The sequence below is a fragment of the Phlebotomus papatasi genome, chromosome 1 (genome assembly GCF_024763615.1).
Source record: "Phlebotomus papatasi isolate M1 chromosome 1, Ppap_2.1, whole genome shotgun sequence".
NCBI lineage: Eukaryota > Metazoa > Arthropoda > Insecta > Diptera > Psychodidae > Phlebotomus > Phlebotomus papatasi.
In genome coordinates this window covers 54336847-54360841 of record NC_077222.1, presented here as the reverse complement: position 1 = coordinate 54360841, position 23995 = coordinate 54336847, and the positions used below count along the sequence as shown (strand labels likewise).

Below are 23995 nucleotides of genomic sequence, written 5' to 3'. Positions count from 1 at the left end.
ACTGAATGTGTATCATATCCACGCCACTGATAACATATCACTCAACCAACTTTGCGAATGAGTAACTGAAAAGTATAAGCAAGTATTCCTTCAGTCCTCATACTTTTACGATACGTTGTGGATATATTTTTTTTTATTTCTGTGATTTTCCTAGATTTAATGACAAAGACTTGTGGTAGCTGTGGTACCTTCTGGTTATACAATGAGTGACAACAAACCGAAGAAATTTGGCGAAGTATTTTCACGTGGAAATTCATCAAAGTGAGTAATATTTAACGCTTTTGTCAAAATCTAGAAAACTTCTATGTACAGGAATATTTAGAAAATTTGTAAAATCATAATAAAAGGTGTCGAATTTTCAAATACGGCCAGAATTCTAAAAGATTGTGAGCTAGAGCATATGCAGGCTATGCAAGTTAAAAAATTGATGCAAATTGCATGGGGTAGTGGAACTATTTAATACTACTTTTAATAAACTGGTGTTTTACAGAAATCATTACGATGGTTTTTGATGGGTATTATCCGTATTATAAAATAAGATTAATTATAAATACTTTAATTTTGCAATAAACAGTGCTGAAATATTGATGTGCTACATTAATACAGTACGATTTCAATATACCCATTGAGTGCTCGAAATTGTGTTGGTCCTAAGCTATTTCGAACGATCTTTTAAGTGAGTTTTAAATATGTTTAGATCGATTGTGAACCGGTAAACGATAAATTATGTGAAAGCACTTTTAATCCTTTAAGGACAAGACACTTTTTACGGATCGAAAATCAACAATAAAAATAAAACTGGTAAACATAATCAATGATAAGTCTTACATCTAATCTTGGAAAGTCCAACCGAGTCTGATTCCGTGTATTTTTGCCTCTATGAACGATAGGGACAAAAATAGCCCAAAAAATAAGTATTTCTTTCTGACAATCCTAATGAATAATAATTCATTCATTCATTCATTCATTTTCAACCGCTTATCCTTATTGGGGTCGCGGGCCCATGACATCAAAATTAGCAGCCCACGCTTGTCGATTCTCCGCCACTTCAGGAAGATGTTCGGGTTCGATCCCAAGGCGTTCCAAGGCAAGATTCTGAATTTGATTCAGCCACCTCATCCTAGGTCTGCCTCGAGGTCGACGCCTTCTCACAATGGCTTGCATAACTTTTCTGGGGAATCGCAATGAATAATAATTTTCGCTCTAATGAAAAATATTACGTATGATAAGGTAAAGTGCCCTCAAGTTGACCGGTTCCTCAATTCGACCGGTGGAGTTATTTATTCAATTTATTTATATTTGAACTAATATTTAGTGTATGATCTAACATTAATAGGCCAATTATTCCATAAATAATATGAATTAGTGAGAAATTCGTGTAAATTTGCCATCAAACATTCAAAAATTGACCCACCGGTCGACTCGAAGAACCGGTCGACTCGAGGGCACTTTACCTTATTGTAGTTTTTATTCTCAAAAAGGATTTTGCTTAAAAAAATTGAAAGTATAAAAAATTAATAAAATGAATTATGAATCTGAGAATTGAAAAAATCGTCATTTTTGAGCTTAAATATTTACTTACATAGCAAGTAGCTAGAAACTTTCAAAAAATATTCTAGATTCCTTCAACATTCTACCTAACAATTATGTACAACATTATAGAAAATAACTTTAGGTAGGACACGTGTACCAAATTTCGGACAGCTTATAATTCCGTCCACTTTTTTGGTGCTCAAATTTCCATGAGTTTTTAGTTTTTGTATACTCTAGAGATTATACAATGCAGAAAAAGTAACAAAAAATGTCGCTCCGACAAACGAGATGATGTGAAAAAGATTTTGAAAGAATTCCGGAAGGGCAAGGAACTATAAGAATGACGGTGCCCGAAATAGGCCGCCAAAGCTATGTCTACATTTTTATTTATTTTAAAATGTATTAAGAATGATTTTAGAGATAATAAAGACGATAAACTGTCTACAAAGTTCCAAGTAACACTCCTTAAAAAGGGGTTATTAAAAAATTCAATTTGTATTAAAAATATTGCATTTCAAACTTGAGACTTTGGCGTTTGCATGCAACTATGCCGAAATTTAGCACACTTACCCTAGTTAGGAAAAATTATTTTTTTTATGGGACACCGGTGATCTAATTGTCCATAAAGGGTTAAGGTAAAGTCTCTAATGTCTTAAACCCCTTAAGCACATTCACGACTTAAACCGAGAGACAGCTTGGACAGCTTAATGTAATAAAAAAAAAACGTAATCAAAACCCATTAAACCATTTAAGCAACAACGGTTAAACTATTTTCGTAAACTAAGAACCTGAACGAATTTGTCACGAGTGAACTATTACTAAAACAAATTATAACTTAGAAATCTGCAGTTAATACAAGAACTAAACATATTCACACTATTGGAGTCATACTGCAGATATTACAAATAAGTTTTTAAAATTCAATGTTAAAAGAAGAAAGAAATGTTAAGTATTGAAAATAAGATTAAAGTATTATTTAAAACATTCATCAACTATTTAGTATTTAATTTTCGAATGTAAAGATTTCTTTAAAAATTCATAAAAAAAATAACAGCTTTGAAAACTATCACTGAAAGTTTTTTTTTAATTTTTATTTGATATTAATTCAATTTAGCAACAATACTAAACGATTATACCATGCTCCGTTATGCAAAATGTAATGTATTTTCAAAAATGTACAAGTTTTCTTGAAAAATTTCTAAATTGAATTACTGTTACTTGTGACTTTTAAGTGACATTAGTTAATTTGTAGTATGAACAATTTTAAGTAATATTTTGTTTTTTAAGAAATAAAAGTTTACATATTTCCTCTTATTTATTTATTTACTTCTCACCGTAAAACTATGTTTTCTTTGCAATTTTTGTTTTATTTATTAATTTATTGTTTTTTTTATGTTTGATAATAAAACCAAAACGTTTATAGATTTCGTAAATTGTCTATTACTATTATTTATTGATTTTTTTTAAGTAAAATTCTTTTTTGAAAAATTAATATTATTCTCATTATTTTTTAATGTAAAAGCAATTTAACGTTTTAAGTCAGTTTAAGCCAAGTCCAAGTCTTCCTTTTTTTACACATTCATCCGCTTGCATTATCGTTAGCAACAACAATTTTGTGAATTATACATTGAAATTAAAAAAAAAAAAACAAGTGTATAATAGGTATATAAGAAAATTAAAGACGTGGCTATTTTTTCGTAAAATATGAACTTTTTTGTGTATGTGATATGAATAATGTCAAAATTCATCTTTTTAATCTGGCCTTACTCAGTAACACAAATCTATTAAACCTAAATTATTTAAATAAAATTAAATAGGATGTCAGTACAAAAAAAACTTCTGAATTCGATTACATATTTTTTGAATATTCTTGTATTTCTTGGAAGCCTGATAAGTGTCTAAATGAGAGCCCTATCTTATCCTAAACACACAGACGTTCAACCAAATCTTATCATCGTAACAACGACAGATACAGCAAGGTAGATGACAATGCTTCAGTCCGATCCTCAACATCCCACCAAAACACAAACAAATACCTCCAATTCTTGGAGCAGGAAAATACGCAGTACAAGAGAGCCAGTAGTGATTTGCAAAAAGCCCATGAAGACCTAAAAAGGGAGTGTGAGTTGTTAAAGACAGAAAACGAAAATTTGAGAAAATTGCTTGATGAAAGAGACGCAGAAATCTTCGATATGTCCCAAAAACTAAATGAATTACACAACAGCAAATTCAAACACTCCCGATTTTCCAGTATAAGGCAGAACTTCCAGAACATCTTCCAGAGAAGGAAAACTAAGGAAGAACTTGTGAAAAAGAAAATACTTCAAAGTATTCCAGAAACTGAAGAAGAAATCCAACATATTGAGGTGTCTAATGGTTATTGTACTATTTATTCAACAGATGAGGCCAATTTTAGGACAACTCTGGAGAAAATGGAAAAAGACGCAGACTTTAAGAATGTACCACGAGTTCTTGTTGAAGCTGTTAAAGTTTTGGAAGCAAAATTCATGAATGTTATCGGTTTATACAGAGTATCCGGGAATTATGCTGTAGTCCAGGATATGCGATTTCATGTAATATTTTTAAAATTCTTAGAAAAAAATTTAATTACAAATATCATACAACTGATTAAGAAAGACAGGCTGACTAATTTCTTGCATTTTTCTTTTCATATATAGATCAACAGCAATAATTTTGAAGTATTACGGACACAAAAAGATGCTCACACAATAACTGGGATTATTAAACTGTTGTTCAGAGAATTGGAGGAACCTATGATATCCCTAAAGCATCTTGACACTCATATCGATGATAGCAACTTTTTGGCATTGAGTCAAGAATATCAAATAATGCAGGTGCAGAAGCTAGTAGGGACTCTCCAACCAATTCACAGAGACACTCTTCAGTTCCTAATGAAGCATCTGAACAAGTAAGTTACCAAACATTCAAAAATAAGCATTATACTAAGATAAGATAAGATAGCACACTAACTTCAACAATCTTCTCAGAGTTATCCAATACCAAGGAAACCAGAACAATGCTCATTCATTATCGGTTGTTGTTGGAGCTTGCATATTCTACGAACTTCTCTCAGATGTAGACTTTCACCAAAACCTGGCCAAGTGCACAGTCTCCAATAAATGTATTGAAATCATGATTGAAGACTATTCCGCAATATTTGAACAAGTGTAGTATCAAAATTTATTTTTAAAGAAAAATTCAAAGAAAAAAATTCTAGCGAGTTTCAGAACGTTATCAACTAATTGTATGATACAATATCAATATTTAAAAAAAATGACAAGCGTATAATTTTTTCACAGCATTTCTTGTCGTTTTGTATACAATTCATAGCAAAGATCGGATGTAATTACCGTTTAATTGGGTTCCAACAATGTGAAGTGAGGTTGCAAATATTGGGTTTACTTGGATATGATAGATTTATATAAAAATTCTCATAAATTATATGACCATTACAATAGAAAGTTCTCAATTTATTCGTTTAAGAAATATAATGTACGAGACTTTATTTAAAAATCACAATGATTCGTATTTTTTTTTGGATAATAACTTGTATTTTTTTTTTTCAAAATAAACCCTAAGAATCCTTTTATTGATCTTCTGATATTCAAAATAAAAAAAAAAGAAATTGTCCATATAAGTGAAAATGGGCAGCTTCCGATGGTCTAAATCTAAATTTCCTAATATTGGATTTTTTTGGATTTCACAAAAAAATATTCTTAAACCATTTCCCTCATGATGATGATCTTAAACCATCATAATTTCTTTTGCGATAATAAACTTAACACCTGCTCCTAAGTTAATAGAATACATAAATAAAATAGAAGTCGCTTTAGGCGCCTTCAAAAGCTGACAATCTTCTCCCTGCCAATATAGGTATTCATTTTATCACGTAGATATGTTTCTTATTTAGAAAATTACTTATCGGTTCATGATTGTCAGGAATTCCAAGACCTTTCCAACTAACCCAAACATGATACCATTCGGTTGAGAAATGCGCTATAGAGCTTTTAAACTTTTGAAATTGAAAAACCGTTATTAGGAATAATTCAATTCAACGCTATTTTCGTATACGGAGGTAATAATGTCCACCTGTGTAATGTCTAAAACACATTCAAAAACGAAAAAATCATATAACGCGTTTTCGAGCAATCCCAAAAAATATAGTTTTGGAACTGTGTCGGGAATAAGGGGCATGTTAATCGTCTCAGGGTTGCCTTATGGGGGGGTCCCCTAGGTCCCAAGTCTCTATCTCTAACCGTTTGGTTTGGGTCTAAGAGTGGTAAAGGCCAGACGCACAGACTGGCGCAGACGAACAAACAACGCGACGTCAAAAAACCAAAACTTCAAATTCTCAAATTTTACTAAGATACGACCTCTTGGGGGGTAAGGAGTCAAAATATATATGACTAAAAATTTGGAGCTTTTATACTGGAAACATTGCGAGTTTTCATCTAAAACAGTTAACCGGATCATACAAAATTAGTCATGTTGGAAACACATAAAATTTTGAAAATAAAAACAAAAATTGACGAAAAAGAAACTACAACATAAAATTACGTTTCTCAATTATACGGAACTTCAAAAAATAAAAATAATAAATATATATAACAAAATCTAAAAATACTTAATACAAACTAAGAATAAGTAAAAAAAAACTCGTACATGAATTAAATTTGTAAATAAATTTAAATTATAATGCTAAATGAACAGGAATTACAGGAAGATTAAGTTGGTTGAGGAAGTTTGGGGCAAGCATCTTATGGATAAACCCCTAATAAATAAAAAAAAAACATTTAAAGTAGAAACGCAGTATCATTTTTTTAATGTTTTCTTACCCCTATGAGTGCGTTGGGCTAAAAGCTTCATGTTAATAAACCAATAACCTCAGCTCCATGTAAAATAAAATCATTGATTACGTAACCTTTATAGTTTGAGGATGCAATTACGCGTTTAAAATAAATTATTCATTACTCTGGAATTACTGATATTTGCTAATTTTATAAGTCTTACAAAATGAAACATATACATAAGCTTTGAAATCTCTAGAACTAAGACGTGTAGCCTAATTCTCTTATTTGGAATAATCGGAATAATAAATCCAGGCTTTGTCCTAGTTTGATTGCATTTCTCTATTATGAAAGAAAAAACGTCTGCATTCTGATCTATTTAACTGTTTTCATTCATTATTCATTATTTAGGGCATGTAATGGAATAATTTCGATCTTATTTGCTTATCATGAAGTATATACATATATTGGGGAAACTACATATAATAGAAAGATGATGCAAAGAATTATCGGAAATAATGTAAGTTCAATGCAAACTACTTCAAATAGATTAAGTAGAGGAGACTGGGGCAAAATTTCCTTAATCGTACAAAGTTTTCAAAGGTTCGAGCAATAAATTTGGAAAATAAAAATAAAAAGTTTTGAGCCCAATTTTTGCAATATTTTATTTTCAGAAAATATCAATATTGACTAACTTAATTTAAGCATATTTCTCGATGAAATCCAGAAAATTGGTCTTCCACAATGTTGTATAGGAAGAAATTTCCTATAAAAATATGACGGTAGGATTTTTTTCAAATTTTCCCGACAATTTTTCAGAATCTCCACAAACTAAACTTTTAGAAAAGAACATCTCCCCTCGAGATAGAGGAAAATGGCATTCAAAAAAGTTGTAGAGCGGTAAATTCTCTGTAAGAAAATCATCAATTAAAATTGATCAAGTTTTAAAGAACTTATGCAAGATTAAAATATACGTTTTAACAATATTGCCCAAGGCTCCCCTATATTATTTAAATAGAGATTCACGACTTACATGTTTTATACAATAAGAAAACTGTGATTATATGTAAAGTGAATCTCTGCTAACTCTTAAATGATTCGTAATCATAAGATGCTAATTTCATAAAATGATTATGTCATATTGGAATGCAAGTGCACAAATTTTCGCACATTTAAATAAACTTTACTTTTAGAATATCTAAATAAAGGAGTATTTTTTTAGCACGTGGTTGAAAATCGTAAGTGATTTGTGCATGTGGTTTGTGTTTAAAATTAAATCAAAATAGAATGGGAACGCACCAGAGTCAAAGACCTTAATGCAAAATTTATTCATTTAGCAACTGTGTAACTTTTTATTAAGGTATTCCAAATAAAAGCGACATGTCGACGCATTGATTTCATCGTCTTAGTGTTAAGGTCATCAAGGTAAATATGTCCATTTAAATAACACAACATTTTCTCATGATACAAAATCAAGGACTTCTGTTAGAACGTAATTATGAAGTATTATATTCAGTCCCAGAAAATTCAACTCAATTCATGTGATCAGTTCCAAGTGATCGTTATTTAAGTAAGCACGTCATGCTGGCTATAGCATGTGCGTCTCATTTATTTTATTACATTTTTTTTTCCTAAAAGACAACTTTTCTGCTGATCAAAAAAAAATACAATATGAACACCCTGTATTTGATGTCACCGAATAAATCTTGCATTGTGTGAATGTGAATACAACGGGCAGTTATTGTTAAACCACGCTAAGCCGCCTGATCGTACGGATCGTCTAAATAAGTAGTTAACAAATGCAGCAGGAACTATTATTGGAATTTAATTAAATATTTGTATATTTTAGAGGATATTGTTTTTAAAGATTGTGTATATAAGAAATTAAGTGCAATGATGAGTATTGAACTAATTTTAATATCAGTGATTTTTTCTGTGATCGCGGCTATTCTATGGTACGAGAAATTTTCAAGGAGAGCTACTTTGGCCGCAAAAATTCGAGGGCCTCCTAAATATCCACTTATTGGCAATGGAAATATTTTTCTTGGTGCTTCACCACCGGAAATTCTTCAAAATATCGGGAAGTTGGTGAAAGAATACGGAAAAGTTTTACGAGTATTTCTCGGACTCGATCTACTGATTTTTGTGACAGATCCAAAACTTACAGAGGTGAGTCAAAAAATACAATTGTGCAGGTGTAGAGTATTTAATATGCAATTGATGTTACATGCTAGGAAATTTCCCCATCAAACATTTGCAACTTTTCTGATGTCTCTGAGTAGTAGAGTGATCAAGCTACTAAAAAATTTTTTGGAACAAATCAAGCAAAACTCCCAAAACAAGTTTTTGTGTTCAAGCTTCATATTTATCAGAAACCAAAAAAAAAAAACAAAATATTGCGCGTACCAATAAAAATAGCCTATTCTATTAACCCTTCAATAAATCGTTTTTTATTTATGTTTGATGTTTTTAAAAAAAAATTAAAGGCATCCATTTTGCCAATAAAGATAGGGATATTGATAACGATACAAAGTGAAATATAAAGAATTGATATTCTACGCATAAGATGGTTAAAGAGTAGAGCAGTATTAGGTGAGATTCTTAACAAAATCTCACCTACTATAATCCTAACAAAATTTCATGTCGTCCGATCGACCTCAAATTTGGCCAAAATGTGTTTCGCCACTTCCTGATTCCGAATATATATGTGGCTAAGTTACGTTCCCGGCCGGCCGGCCGGCCGGCCGCTCTTTGGAGCTTAATAGCTCCTAAACTAAAAAAGATATCGACTTGCGGTTTTCGGCAAAGGTTATATATCGGGTGAAAATTGCAACTTGGTGCATAGACCCCCCACCCCCCACCCCTCCTTCCGCCATTTTGAAGACCCCCCTTTTTTTGTTTTCTCAATAGCTCCGCCCCTATGGCATTCAGCGGACTCAAATTTTAGTATGTTATAGCTGGGCCTTAGAGCTTTCCATCAATACCAAACTTAAGGTCCCCCAACCCCCCTGACCCGAGCTATAAGGGTCCAAAAAAAATTTCTTAAAATGGCCATAACTCCGGTTCTAATTGTCAGAATTTAAAAAGTGAGGGCTTTTTGGAAAGCTCTCGTGAAATGCCACTTCCCCTTCTAACATCGCAAGTTCATAAAACCACCGCTAGGGGCGCTTTTTTTAAAAAGAAAATTTTTAAATCTTAAAAGTTAAATAACTCAAAAATTCCATTGTGCATCGGGCTGAAAATTTAGTATGTTGTAGCCGTTGATTATACCTATCAAACAAAAAAAACCTTAAGTCGATCCATAACCCCTGACCCGAGCTATAAGGGGTCAAAGTTCGAACATTGACCGGCCTCTATCTCCGGTTCTAATTAATATAGCGACCTAAATTTTACCTTTTTGGTTTCGTCTCGATGAGCACTTTCAGATGAAAGTTCAAAAAGTCACCACAGGTGGCGCTGTGATAGCGTCAAAATTCATCGAAATTCAAAGTCACTTTTCTCAAAAACGGCATTGTGCAAGTTAATGAAATTTTAGTATGTTGTAGTCCAGTCTAGGACGTTTCCAAAATGGTGCGTATGCGCGCTGTGGTTAAAACAGAACCGGAGATATGAGGGGTCAAAGTTCACAAAATTCAAAAAATCATATCTCCGGTTCTATGTGACCGATTTTGATGAGTGAGGGCTTAAACGAAAGATCTCACCAAATGCTACAACTTTCTAGAATATTTGAACTTCGTGGGACCAACACCAGGGGCGCCACAGTCGAAAAACCAATTTCAATATCACATAACCTCAATTATCTCGACTGTCGCTAAACCGATTTTGATGATTACTTCGACATAATTGTAGAACACATTTGTCTCTACATTTCGTCCATACATCATTTTCCGCTCAGACTACGCTATCACTCCCATTTTGCCGTTTAAGTGTGAAAAAAATGATTTTTCCCATAAAAACGCTTTGAAATCACTCAGATGCCAATTTGACTGCCTCTACTCCACAAAGACACTTAAAATAGGGTTTTAAATGGAAAGTCCCACAAAATACAACAATTCTTTGAAATTGTTGAAGCTCAACAAATGACTACTTGGGGCACTCTGGATGAAAAAACGAGTTAAGAAACAAAAAACCTCGCTTATCTTGACTTCTGAGTAATCGATGAGATCATGTTCTATGGGAAAATTATAGAGAACATTCTGGTCTACATTTCACCCATATATCACTTTTGTGCCAGTTCATCCAAATCCTTGATATTTTGGTTTAAATACAAAATTTGTATAATTTCACGAATTTGATTCAAGATAACTGAATGGCGTCTCCCAACTTCAGCTCTAAATCGAATTTGCATGCACTCCGAGTTAGCTCACGTTAAGAATCTCACCTACATAAGCCGGTTAGGATTATCTGTCCCTTTAGTGTTCAAAGGATTCAAAGTTAAATTTTTCTAAGCGATCCTAATTTTAATAATAATCTTTATTTTTACTAAAAATTTCAAAAGTAGTCTCGAAATATTTTAATTGATATTTTTTTTCTTTTTTAGTAGATTTCCAAGCCTTTGAAACATTGGACACTTCCTAATTTTGCTAATTATTCGAGATTTGTTTATAATAAGATTGCCATCTTGACGAAATGTGTGTTAAAATGCTTAATTTTGTTTTATTAGAAGGTTAACTCAATTTTCGAAGGTCTTGAAAACTCAGAATAATTAATTTTGGTGTTTTTTTTTAAATTAATAAATCATAAATTAGCCTATAATATCCAATTCTAAATTAACTTCTTCCACCTGAAAAAAATAGAAAAGTTAAGCCTTATGGCTAAATCTTATATCAGAAACCTTTAATACATTAAGAGTTTAGGATTAGGAATTATATTAGAAGTTTTCTAGATAAATGTCCTACTTCTTAATTTTTTACCGCTAAGTTTTACGGACGAAGTATTCATCATCAACCTGAGTATATTTAGGCCTTAGTTCCTAGCACAAAAGCTACAATATTACTTTGTATTGTTTAAATTTTTATTTTCATTTATTCAACAATTTATTCAAAATCGCAGAATATGAAATTTTTGTAATCTGTATTTTGAGTCACATATTAGTAGAATAAAACATAAAGTTGCAATAAGATCCAAATGATTTTAGGCAATTCTTTTTGAAACACAATAAATTGCTATTTTAATTAGTATCAGTCCTGTTCAAAAACACGCACAATAAAATAAAGCGATCGTTTCCTAAATACTCAAATTTCGACACTGACTGTGACAACTATAGCGAAGTTCGATCGTCAACATATTTAAAAATTTGATAAGAAAAATGCCAAAATATGGAGTTGGATGAGTTGGAGGCATGCATAATAAATTCATGAATTTCTTGTAAAACTTGTCGGTTGAAATGTGGCAAAGCATCTCAGCTTCGCGAAATGCTCGAAATCATGACTTTAATAGTGAATCTTTTTTAGAGACCCAACTCATGCGAATAAAACATATGGTTCTCTGAACTTTTCCACTTCCCCATAATTTTTAGCTTCACCGATTCATAAATCGATTGAGCATGTCTGTTTGATCACCTCACAGTTTCTAATAAATAATTTATGCATTTAAGATAATTTAATTTCTGATAAAACCCAATTATATGTTTAACCAGTTGAAACCGGTTCAGATTTAAAAATAATAATTTAGTCTGAAAAAAAAGTTTCGTTGAGCGGTCAAATGAATCTTGTCAATATGTTGCCAAAAGGATGTTGTTTTCCAATTTGACAAAACTTTTTCTCAAATTTAATGTAGAAAAACATTCATTTAACAAACTTTGAAAAAAAAATCAGTTGGCTGCCGATTTGATAAAATATTACTATATTTTATATGGACAACCATCCTTTTGACAAACTTTTCTTGTTAATTTGACAAAAAATTTTTTTAAGTAGTAATTTTAGGATAAATTATGACTCCATTCTTACCCTAATCAGTTAAGAAAAGCATTCTTTAAAGTTGTTAATATCTTTTACCTTGAACAACCCTTGGAATAAAACTTTAACTTCAATTCAATTTGTCTCGAAACTTCAGAATTCTAAAAATTTTCAATATCTATACATGTACTGTACATAACAAAAATCTTGAAATTATAAATTCAATATTGCCTTATCTGGGAGTTCGAGCAATAAAACTATAATAAAATTTTACCTACACAAAAAAATCATTTTAGAAACACCATGTGTGTGAATATTTTGGAGTCTTGAAATAGGTACACAAAATTTAATTGTGAGATCAAAAGCACACATTATGAAACATTAAACACGTAAGTAAATGAGCTTGTAATATATTTTAAACCATTGGCAATGACCTTGACTTTTGCATTTCAACTGGATTTCCTAGATCGTGAAAAATTTCTATTAAATTAATGAAAGTAAACCGAGAAATTTAGATAGAATTGTAAATATTTTGAATAAGCTTTTTTGGAATAATAACAAAGAATAATGCATAATTAAGTAATTGCTCGATTTTCAGTTATTGACTCACCCTTAAAAAAGTAAAATTCAGATATTTTGAGAAAAATAACATAAATCTGCATTTCTGTACATTCATTACCAGTTCTTAAGGTCAAATACTAAAAAAATATATTTATATTGTTTTGGTGTTTTCGAGGAACTCCCCATAAATTAACCATAAGAAACAAACGAAATTCTTATTTTCACTTATGATTGTTCTTTTCTCTAAATTAATTGTGTATGGGGATATCCCGTAATTTTGTATTACGGATCCCTATATCTTCTTCAGACTCAAAGTTTAGTAACAGCGCTCAGATTTAAGTTAAGTTACACTAAGGATGAGGGTAAAATTATTTCAGAATCTAAGAACATTTTAGATAAGCCCCCGGCCTCAAGATCGTATTACAACTCAAAGCTTAAATGAATCAAACTCAGAGCTAACGTCCCAGTCTCAAAAGAATTGTTTTTAAGTTCTGAGCAACACTTAATCATCCTCTTTGAATATAAAAGCATGGTATTGTAATTAATCGATACAAAAATAAAACAAATTATTTGACTTCTCATCTTTGTAAAGCGAAACAATAAAATTCCCAAGATTTTTAATCACGCGTGGTACTTAAATCCAGATATAATCAATACAATACATAAATGTAACTATATCTATTTCATCAAATTAATGAAAAATCACACCCACGTGTTTTAAATGTGCGAAATATAAAAAAAAACGCTGCAATTTCTATTGTGTTCTAAAATTGCCTAGGATGTAGAAATAAAGAAAATCTAAAATAAGTTTCCCTTCTTTGAAATATTTTTTATTTAATTTGATTGTCATTTAGTTTTGATGCATTTTTATCCATATATCAATTACTCTAATTTTTCTTACAAGGGAAAAATTCACAGCTTTTTAAAATGCATATATGTACATGTACAGTGGGAGTCAAAAGTTTGTTTGCTAATGTACCTATGTTAGTGAAACCAAGTGAAAAAAATGATAAGAAAAAATTATTTTTTCAAATTTTTCTTTAAAATTTAGCATAAAATTTGACTATTTTATGCATATACTGTCATGATTTTCTATAAAATATAGCAATTGTCGACGCAGATTTATTTCGCCAATACCTCTAGACGATATTCCTTTTTTTAACTTTTTATAAATTTCAATTTTTAGCCTAAATTTTAAATAATCAAAAACTGATTATTTCTTATTATTTATCATCACTTTTATATAAATAGGGTCGGAGGAACGTCTGTTCGACAAGGAACCCCTATTGACACTTTTGTCAAAATGTTGAAAATTCTTTAATGTTTATAGTAAAATATAAGTAATATAACGTTTTTTCGGTAATATACCTTTTACTATAAACAGAGATGTTCAAATTTCATATCCCAAATGATAAAGAGTAGGGTGTCAAAAGGTGCTGACACGAGTTCTTAAAGTGTCAATAGACGTTCCTTTCACCCTATCTTTAGTATTGACTATTGACAAATGATATAAACTCAAAATATAACTAGGGATTACATTAAGTTGATTGCAATGTTTTTGACTATTTTTTAAATACTTTTCCAAATGAGGCAACAAACTTTTGCAGCATTAAAAATTATTAACTTTTAGAAAACAATTTATTTTTGATATTAAATTAAATGAGTCATTTTTTTAGTACGTAAATAAGATCTGCGAATTGCGGGGAACTAATTTTCAAAAAGGAAAATTTGAAAAAGTAATTTTTTTCTATCTTTTTTACCACCTTGTTTCTCAAACATACATTAGGCAACAAACTTTTGACACTCACTGTATTTAGGTAATTCTTATGAAGCAGCAAAAAAATCTAAAATCTCTAAACAAAACTGAACCGGTTTCATTTGGTAATTATTATTAATCGGATTAATCGTATCGAGGCACTTTATTTGGTATTACAATGTAATCATTACAAGATGCCTCGTGTTGGAAGAATCTGCTGATCATAGATCGCCCAGGAACGCCTTCCCCGTAGTGAATGCTTCTTCCGTGCTCCTGAAGGTTTGTGGGCAGAGGCGGTGAATTTTATTACGTATTATCACAGTGAAAAATGTCTTTTTCTCTACATTCAGTTGATTGCACCGGGCCGGCGGGACTCGAACTCACAACTTTGAGAGTCGAGTCAGAGATCTCGTCCGCCCAAGACTAGCTGTCTTGCCTATTGCACCACTGAGATCCCCAGTTGGTAATGAAATGATTTTTAAGCGTTAATTTAATAACACCAACGTTCTTCAGTATACACGATTCACTTAAGACAAAAGCTTTATGAAGTGTTTAAGCGATCTACGTATTTTCCTTCTCCATAATTTTTTTTAATTATTGGATCTTAACAAAAGTACTTTTTATAATATATAAATTAAAATTTATCGTCATACATTATCGTCATTAAAAAAAAATAACAATTAAATTGTAAACATTATTAGGGTATCAAAAAGTCTATAAAATGACTGGACTGTAAACCATATTATATGGACTATAGTTTGTATTTAATTTAATTTATTTATAATCTTAGAACAATATAAGGTAAATTGTATAATACCTTTTGGTACTAAGGAAACTAGTTTCTGATTCCCCAGAAAAGCTATGCAAGCCATTGTGAGGAGACCTCGGCCTCGAGGCAGACCTAGGACAAGGTGGCTGAATCAAATTCAGGATCTTGCATGGGAACGCCTTGGGATCGAACTCGAACATCTTCCTGAAGTGGCGGAGGACCGACAGGTGTGGGCTGTTAACCTTGGTGTCATGGGCCCGCGACCCCAATAGGGATAACCGGTTGAAAATGAATGAATGAATGAATGAATGAATGGAAACTAGTTTCATGACTTATTAAGAATTCTTTCAGTACCATCTGAAATATAAAATTGGAAAATCTCTCTTTATAGGAAAAGGTAGATTAAAGAAAACACCACAAGCTACTTGCAGTTTATTAGATATATTAAATAAATTTTAATATTTTGACAAAACTATGCCAACAAGTTTTCTCTTCCCAAAAGACCTTCCTCGAAGCCTAAGCTTCGAGGCATTATACTCTGCCAGGCTAAGAAGGGAAATGGAAGGAAGAAAAAACAAACAATAGTCAAGCTTAATAATTACCACAAAGTACTATCCTAGTAATTAAAAGAAAATGCAATAAAATAAAGCAAATGAATACTGTTGTTAACTAGAAAAACGCTCAGTTGTTATAAATAAGTGGAAGTGCATTAGGAGAGTATTTAAGTAAATTTATAGAATTGCATATAACATCTACTGATTTTATCTGACGCAATTTTTCTAAAATAATAATTTACCCTTTACCTCTATAAAATGATGCAAAACGTAAAGCTTGTGTCTGAATCAGTGCCACAATCTCGATAATTGCCGTTCGGTTTATTGAGAAAAAACATACTCCTTCTTCTTAATGATCTTACAAAAAAATTACTCGACACAATGAGATTTGTTTTGCGGAGTCACTCTAAATAGCTGGCACAAAAACATTCTAAATATGTATTTTGTCTGCAAAAATCATAATAATTCACAAATACATTCTTATCAACAATAAATAAGATTATTTTCAAAAAAAAAAAATGTATATATAGTCAAGCATATATACACGCTTATTAATCTCAAATCGTTGAATAAAAGCAAAAGTGTGACTTGCTGTCTGTTTCAGTTCATAAATTGAAATTAAACAAATATGAGTGAGTTATACGCAGAGGTTATTCTTTTCGCGATTCCACTTATTATTTTCTTCCTGATAGTAGATTATCAGAAAAAACAAAATGTGTTTAAGGGTACTAAATTTCGTGGTCCAACACCTCTGCCAATTCTTGGCAATGGATTTGTCTTTTCTGGGAAAAAACCAGCAAAAGTCTTTACTGTTTGTGAAGAACTCGTGAAAACTTACGGGTCATGTGTAAGATTGTGGCTGGGAAGTACTCTTAATGTTATGATATGTGATCCAAAATATGTTGAGGTGTGAGACATTGTCAGAAAAGAATTAGGCTTCCCTTTAAAAATAAGGCAAATATTGCATTAAGTGGTTTATTTCTTTATAGGTATTACTGAGTAGCAATACTCTTATCGATAAATCAAAGGAATACACATTTCTACGCAATTGGTTAGGAGATGGATTACTTCTCAGCACTGGTGAGTCAAAATAAAAATTCTAAAAAAAATCGCTTTAAATGATTGCTCTCAAATGGCAAATCATCTTCAAAGTATCTTTAAAATGATAAGATAAAGAATTAGATAACCCATTAAAAAATAATATTTAATGAGATTTAATGTGAGAAAAATTGTCAAGTAAAAAAAATAAACAGGTATGTTTAATACACCATACATGCAAAAATAAATCATTTAAAATAATTTAAATTGTATTTTGAAATAATGCAAAGTGTTTGATTTTATATCTAAAACTTTTTGAGTGTTTAAGTTTGATTTTCCTCAGGTTCTCTAAAGTTTGTGTTAAAAGCTTGAAGTTTTATCTAAGCCAATAATTGAATTAACGAACTTTGATCTCAGAGTTCAGGTAAATTCATCGTTTAAGTAATCTTGTAGCTATCAAAATCTCATTTAAATTAATATTCTTACCCAAGTAACAATTTTTTCTTAATATAGTGTTGTAGAATTCCTTAAGTAAGGCACTATAGAACCAAAAATCTTTTTATTTGCTTATAGCGCTCTTGGTCCCATCATTGAGATTACTATAAGTAAATTGGCGTACTCTTAAGGATCTTAAGAGCTCCTAAGGAATTTTAACAGAAAATGTTCACTTTAAGTCTTTTAAAAGTGCACTAAAAGACTTGTTTAATACTTGGTTCTATAAGGCAGCTATTTTGCTTCTTGGGTAATTTGTCTTAAGATGGTCTTAATCGAAAATATTTAATACATTATAAGGACTTAACTTATAAAATCCTCAATGTTCAATTCGAAGTCTGGGGAATTAGAATTAAAATTTGAGAGCATCCCCCCCTAAGCTTATATAAAATATATTTCCTTAATATACTGCTATATATTTCACCAGGAAAAAAATGGCACAGCCGGAGAAAAATCATCACTCCTACATTCCACTTCAAGATTCTGGAACAATTTGTGGAAGTATTTGATCGCCAAGGAAATACCTTTGTGGAGACTCTGAAGAAGGTGAAGCCCAACGAGAGTGTCAATATCTACCCTCTGGTTACCCTCTACGCTCTGGACGTGATTTGCGGTATGAAGAATTATTTTTAATCTTATCTCTAGATGATAAAACTGAAATCGCAAACGGGGTCAAAAGTCTTTGAGGAGATTTTACAAAAGAGGGATGCAATGTTAAGAAAAATATCAAATACTTATTACGTAGCGATTTCCAAGTATTTCTATTGATAAAAAACCGTGTTTCTGATATTAAACACTTATCTGAAGATAACAGAAATTAAGTAAGATTTTTAGAGTACATAACATATGTAAATATCTACATAAGCATAGGTTGATAACACTTTTGAGATAACAAAGACGAAAATAAATTTGTTTTACGTGCCGAATCTAAAATGATTTCAGCTTCGTGATCTGAAACTTTTTATCAAATTATATCAGTTTATTCCCCGAACTTAAAGGGGATAAAAACTGTCGGTTGGATCTATAGCAGTGCTTTCTTCTATAATATGTATTCATTATATATGCATCTACAAACGACGACGCATCATTCTGTCAAATGAAACGAAAACCCCAAAATTGCTGATCCAAATATATATATAAGCCATCCATTTTTAGTTATTCTTTATTTGTATATAAAATCCTCAACCTTCAAAAAATTTAATTTTGGAAAAAATAGCTGTTGTTCAAAATCTATTTCTAACTCAGTCAGGACTTATCTGAGGACATTTTTAACCAAAATTTTCCTATAGAATACCTTACGATGATGTGCTAGACTGATTTCGACACATTGAACCATTTGAAAATCCTGAATTGTTGTTGTTTTCTTAATACTATTGGCCCGTGGAACCGGTGGCAGCCAAAAAACACTAAATTGTGTTATGGATTTTTGATTATCGTAATTTAATGTAGTCAGCTATGATATTCACTATCATTCCATATGCTTTCGTAGCCTCAAAAATCTAATATAGCCTCTAATTAGAAAGTTCTACATTTGCTCCAATTTCTCATTTTCCTTTATCCAAACTTGGAAAATTAATTGTCAAGACGGTCAAGATACTAAATAATTATTGACATTACACTAAAAATTTGTTATTTTTAAATGTTTGAAATAAATTTGAGCTTATTACAGTGGTGCTATTTTATTGTCCGAACAGATTATCACTATTCACGTATTATATGTCAAAATAGAGATCTATAATGGCCAATAGAACACTTATTCGACGTATGGATATCATTTGAACATTTCTACATCAAAATTATTTCAACGCATTTTGGGATAAAAATTACAAAAGTTAAAATGTAGGCCTATCAAGCGTGGTCCTATTATTTTTGGCACCACTGTATGTATACTATTATAAATTTTATGTAATTTTTGTATTTCTCAAAAAGTTACGTTAAAAGTTATACAATGTCAACTAATGTTGCCCCCATACTCTTAGAAAAGTTTAGACGTGATTACTAATGAAAATTAGTTGTTCGGGCGATTATTATCAAATCTATTTAAAATAGTTCTTATATTCTTAAAACATTATAGTCATAATAAATTTATTAGTAGTGAGAATATAAGACAATATTTACGTGGATAAGTTGCGGCAATTATTTCATAATGCTTTCATACAATTATATTTGCTTGTGTTAATTAAATGAAATCATTATCCCAACTAATTTTGGTCCTTTTGGTCACTAATTCCTTTTAGTTCTCACAACCAATGTAAATAGATGGGCCTATATTTTCATAAAGTTATGACTACTTTTCCAATAGTAAAGAGTGGTTTTTATTTTAGTAATGCGTTGAAGCTCTTTCGAATTTTAAGCAACTAATAAGAAATATGCATCACAATGAATGCTATATAGTAACCACAACTAATATGATATAGTTATTACAGCCAATAAGATGGGTATCAACCCCATTTATTTAGTAATTGGAACTAATATGTTATAGTACCCAATACTATTTTGATTTAGTTGTGATAACTAAATGAAAAGGATACTTTAACTAACTGTGGTCAACTATTTCATTTAGTTACCCAAACTAAATATATAGTTGGGTCTATATTTACTATATTTCATAGTTCTAATAACTGCATATGAGCTTGTACGAACTAATTTTTTCTAAGAGTGCAGTGATTTTTATTCTGCACTGTCCAAAAAGTCTTATTCATGACAAACCTAATAATTGGTAATCTTTTAATGCTTACCAGAAAATGTAAACGGTTAAATAAAAAAGTATAGAATTTATTTTCCTACTGATAGAGACAAGTTTAGATTGTAAAATCTTTTCAATTCACGTCTAAGGATACAAAGTTTCTTTAAAAAAAAAAACTGAGTCTAGTTCCAATCAATATAGATAGGGTATAATACTAGTAATTGATCCGGTAATTGATTTTTTAGAAATACAGTTGTGGCATTGCTACTATAAACGAATTTAAAGTTATTTCTGAGTTGATTAGAAATTGTTGTTAAAAAGGCAAATTAAAACAAATATATACAGTAACTCTGGGAAAGATTTGAACCCTTTAGCACAATGAAATATTCAATAAGTATTGTAACATTTATGCAAAAGTAATTTTAGCTAATAAGACGTCAAGCGTATAGAAAATCTAGTTTTTAATTTACATGTTTATTATCGTGTGCGAGTAATTACACCATTAATCTCGGGTTTTACACAAAGTATGACATTTCTTATCAAGTTTGTCAATTAAAAGCGTTAACATAAACTAATTACCATACAACTTTTTTTCTAAAGTATAATTTATTAAAATAGCAGAAAAAGTGCTATAGTAAGCAATTAAATATGAGTTAACTACCTAAATAGCTGAGAATTCCCCTGAAATAAGTCTTTTTACTTTTATTTTAGAGTCAGCTATGGGAACTACGGCCAATGCACAGCTCAACAGTGACTCTGAATACGTCAGAGCCGTAAAAGAGTAAGTCGCTTACACAAAATGATCATGACCATGAATATTTCAACTTTTTCACTCTCTTTTTTACTCTCCTGTAGCATTACAAATGTTTTGCATTTGCGAATGTTCGACTTTCTGCTACGGCCAGAACCATTGTTCAAGATATCCGGAAGTGCTCGCCGCGAGAAGAAAGCCATAAAGGTTCTTCATGACTTTACAGACCGCGTGATAGTTGCACGAAGGAATGAGCTTTTGCATAATGGAAAATCGGATGAGAATCGAAACGGACATACTGGAGATGATAGTTTGGGCATTAGGAAAAAAATGGCTTTGCTGGATGTCCTTCTGCAATCTACTGTGGATGGGAAACCTCTCACAAATATGGATATTCGTGAAGAGGTGGACACTTTCATGTTTGAGGGTCACGACACAACAACATCAGGTGAGTTGTATAGGAAAACATTCACATATTTGTAGAAAAAGCAAATTTTTTTAGCATTTTTTCATTGCGGATTCTTACAAGACATCAATAAATAATTACGAATACGTTAAATTGATCAATTAGGCTAATTTTGAAAGTATTTCAATATAAATTGGGTCAAATGTCAGAGAATGTGAGGAAATTATTTAAAGTCAAATATATGTATTCCTACTTAGAATTTCCCATTTATTTATTAAACTAGACGAGTCCAATAAATATTTATTAAAGAAAAACCTGGAATATTTGAAATTCGTTAAAATATATCTTATTTTATATAAATATAATCTTATCTTATTTTATTTAAAAAAAAATCCTGTTTTAAGAAGAAAGGATGGAACGATATTATAATGAAGTTAATTTGATTTATTAACGAGGCTTTTGTTTCCCAAAGGTATTTCATTCCTCTTGTACAACATCGCTCTATATCCAGATGTGCAGAAGAAGATTCTTGAGGAAATAAAAGATGTTTTCGGGAATGATACGAGAGTTCCTACCATCAGTGATCTAAGTAATTTACAGTATTTGGATTTGGTTTTAAAGGTACGTGTTTTTAATTAAGTTATTTTTTAATCGTAAACTAATGGATTTCTACAATGGATAGGAAACCATGAGACTATTTCCTCCTGTACCTATAATTGGGAGACAGTCAGAAGTGGAAGCTAAGCTCAATGATGTAACAATACCAGCTGGGTCCGGAATTGCAATTGGTACCTATTTTATGGGTCGCGACCCTGACTTATTCCCCGACCCAGAAACCTTCAAACCCGAACGTTTCAACGTAGAGCGCAGCGTCGAGACACAGAATCCCTACAGCTATGTACCTTTCAGTGCTGGCCCGAGGAATTGTATCGGTCAAAAATTTGCCATTCTTGAGATGAAGAGCATTGCTGTAAAAATTGTAAGAAATTTTGAACTAAGTGTTCATGAAGAGTACAAAAAACCAATTCTTATGGCTGAACTTGTGCTCAGGCCAGAAAATGGGGTTCACTTGAAATTAAAAGTCCGGGAAAATTATTAGATTTAACAACTTAAGATGTACTTGGGAAATGTGTAAGTGTTACTTAAGATTTTTGTACAAATTGTATAATTTTATGAGGAAAATGCAATAAATTTGATATTAATTGTATTATTCAAAACTTTTCAAGGATATCAAAGTTCGATCAATTTGTAGAAAAATGGAATCTGACGTTCTTGCAGCTACATCAAGTAAGTTTCGTTTTTTTTTTCATTTTAAGGTAAGATTCTTTTATATAATGCACAATTTTGTTATTTTTGGCCATCTTTTTGCTAGCTGAGGTTCTTTGTAATCTCAGCTTGTGTGGCCTAAAGGTTAAAATCGATCTCGTTCAATGAGACTCAAAATTTTAAAATAAAGTTTTAACACTCAAGTATCTAGATTTTTCTAGATACTTTCTAGATTTTGATAGAAATCAATTTTGGTGTGAATCGAAATAGTTACAAAACGATTTTATTTCCTATTTAAATCACTAAAATGAATATTGTTTTATATTATAATTATTTTCCATTAATTGATTTTTTGTTTTTGAAAAACGGTTTATAACTAAAAATGTGTGAGTAATTTAAATAGAAAATAAAATTGCGTAAAATTTAAATAGAAAATAAAATCTTAAAAGTGTCATAGCTACTCCCACGATTGTACCCGCGCTTGCTGGAGGCAAAGGGAAATCTTCTGTGTCTTGGGAAATTATTCTCAACATTTTCCTCCATATAATTTCATCCCTATCAGGATTTTGGCTTTCTGGATTTTGGCCTTTTCGGGATTTTAGCATTCGGGATTTTGGGTTTCGGGATTTTGGCTGCCACCGCTTTTTTGTTAAATTTGAAAATAGTTTCTTGGAATTTTTGGTTTTTTTTTATGATTAATGAAACAAGTCAGTATTGTTCTGTTTAATAGTAAATCACTAAATGATTATAAAATTTAATAAGGAAAAGTAATAAATTGAATCCCTTCTTCTTTAAATAAATATAAAAAAAATACTTTTTTAGTATATTTCTAATTTTCTGGATAACCACTAAGTATTTTACTCTGACAAGACAAATTTTCAAGAAGGACCGATGATCGCTGTAATAATTCAACAATTAACCAGTTTATTTTACTGCCATTGGACACTTAATTCACCAATTTTTTCAAAGTGTAAGAGAGTAGTTCAAAGCAGCCCCCTGGCAAGTTGGCCTTTTTATATGAAGCCATTTGAAGCGGATTCCTAAATTGATCTCGGACTCAGGTCACAGTGCTCCGAGGAAAAAATTTATTTAAACAAAAATTTAGTATATTCATCCCTCCATACGGAAAGGTATCTTATAATACGGAAAAACTTTTCACTTTTTTGTTATTTAGTGTAACGTTCGCGAGTGCAAAAAAATTCCCATTAAGGTTATACTAGACTAGATTTCTGTCTAAATACCTTTTCCCTCTGAGAACTGTGAGCTGATCAATTTCTGCGTGAGCTTCAAATAGCTCCACATAAACAAGAAAAACAATTGGCCAGGGGGTACAGTTTGGTGATTCTGAACATTGTGAGTGACCCTTAAAATAAGAGAGGTGAGTAATAAACGAAAACATATTATTTTTATTGAAAAAGATATAATTTAAATTTAATCACGACGAATCAGCCTGGTTTATTTTTTTTGTTTTGCATAAA

The 23995-nt window shown here is 31.1% G+C and overlaps 2 protein-coding genes across 4 annotated transcripts; both read left to right on the top strand.

Annotated features, from left to right (window-relative positions):
• Positions 1-61: 61 nt before the first annotated feature.
• On the top strand, positions 62-6079 carry LOC129806971 (rho GTPase-activating protein 15-like). Of its 2 annotated transcripts, XM_055855880.1 has the most exons (5): positions 62-261; positions 3467-3861; positions 3934-4106; positions 4212-4462; positions 4542-6079. In XM_055855880.1, the coding sequence occupies exons 1-5, from the start codon at positions 203-205 to the stop codon at positions 4723-4725; spliced, it is 1062 nt and encodes a 353-aa protein (XP_055711855.1). In that variant the 5' UTR covers positions 62-202; the 3' UTR covers positions 4726-6079. The 2 variants fall into 2 exon arrangements, with proteins under 2 accessions (XP_055711855.1, XP_055711844.1); XM_055855869.1 differs by having other exon boundaries at positions 3467-4106; positions 4542-5143.
• A 1627-nt stretch (positions 6080-7706) lies between these two features.
• LOC129806911 (cytochrome P450 4d1-like) lies at positions 7707-22458 on the top strand. Of its 2 annotated transcripts, none has more exons than XM_055855768.1 (7): positions 7707-8510; positions 16868-16958; positions 17836-18021; positions 20806-20875; positions 20950-21293; positions 21724-21872; positions 21934-22458. In XM_055855768.1, exons 1-7 carry the CDS (start codon positions 8235-8237, stop codon positions 22348-22350), a joined length of 1533 nt encoding a protein of 510 aa, XP_055711743.1. In that variant the 5' UTR covers positions 7707-8234; the 3' UTR covers positions 22351-22458. The 2 variants fall into 2 exon arrangements, with proteins under 2 accessions (XP_055711743.1, XP_055711751.1); XM_055855776.1 differs by lacking the exon at positions 7707-8510 and adding an exon at positions 10185-16785.
• The last annotated feature ends 1537 nt before the right edge of the window (positions 22459-23995 follow it).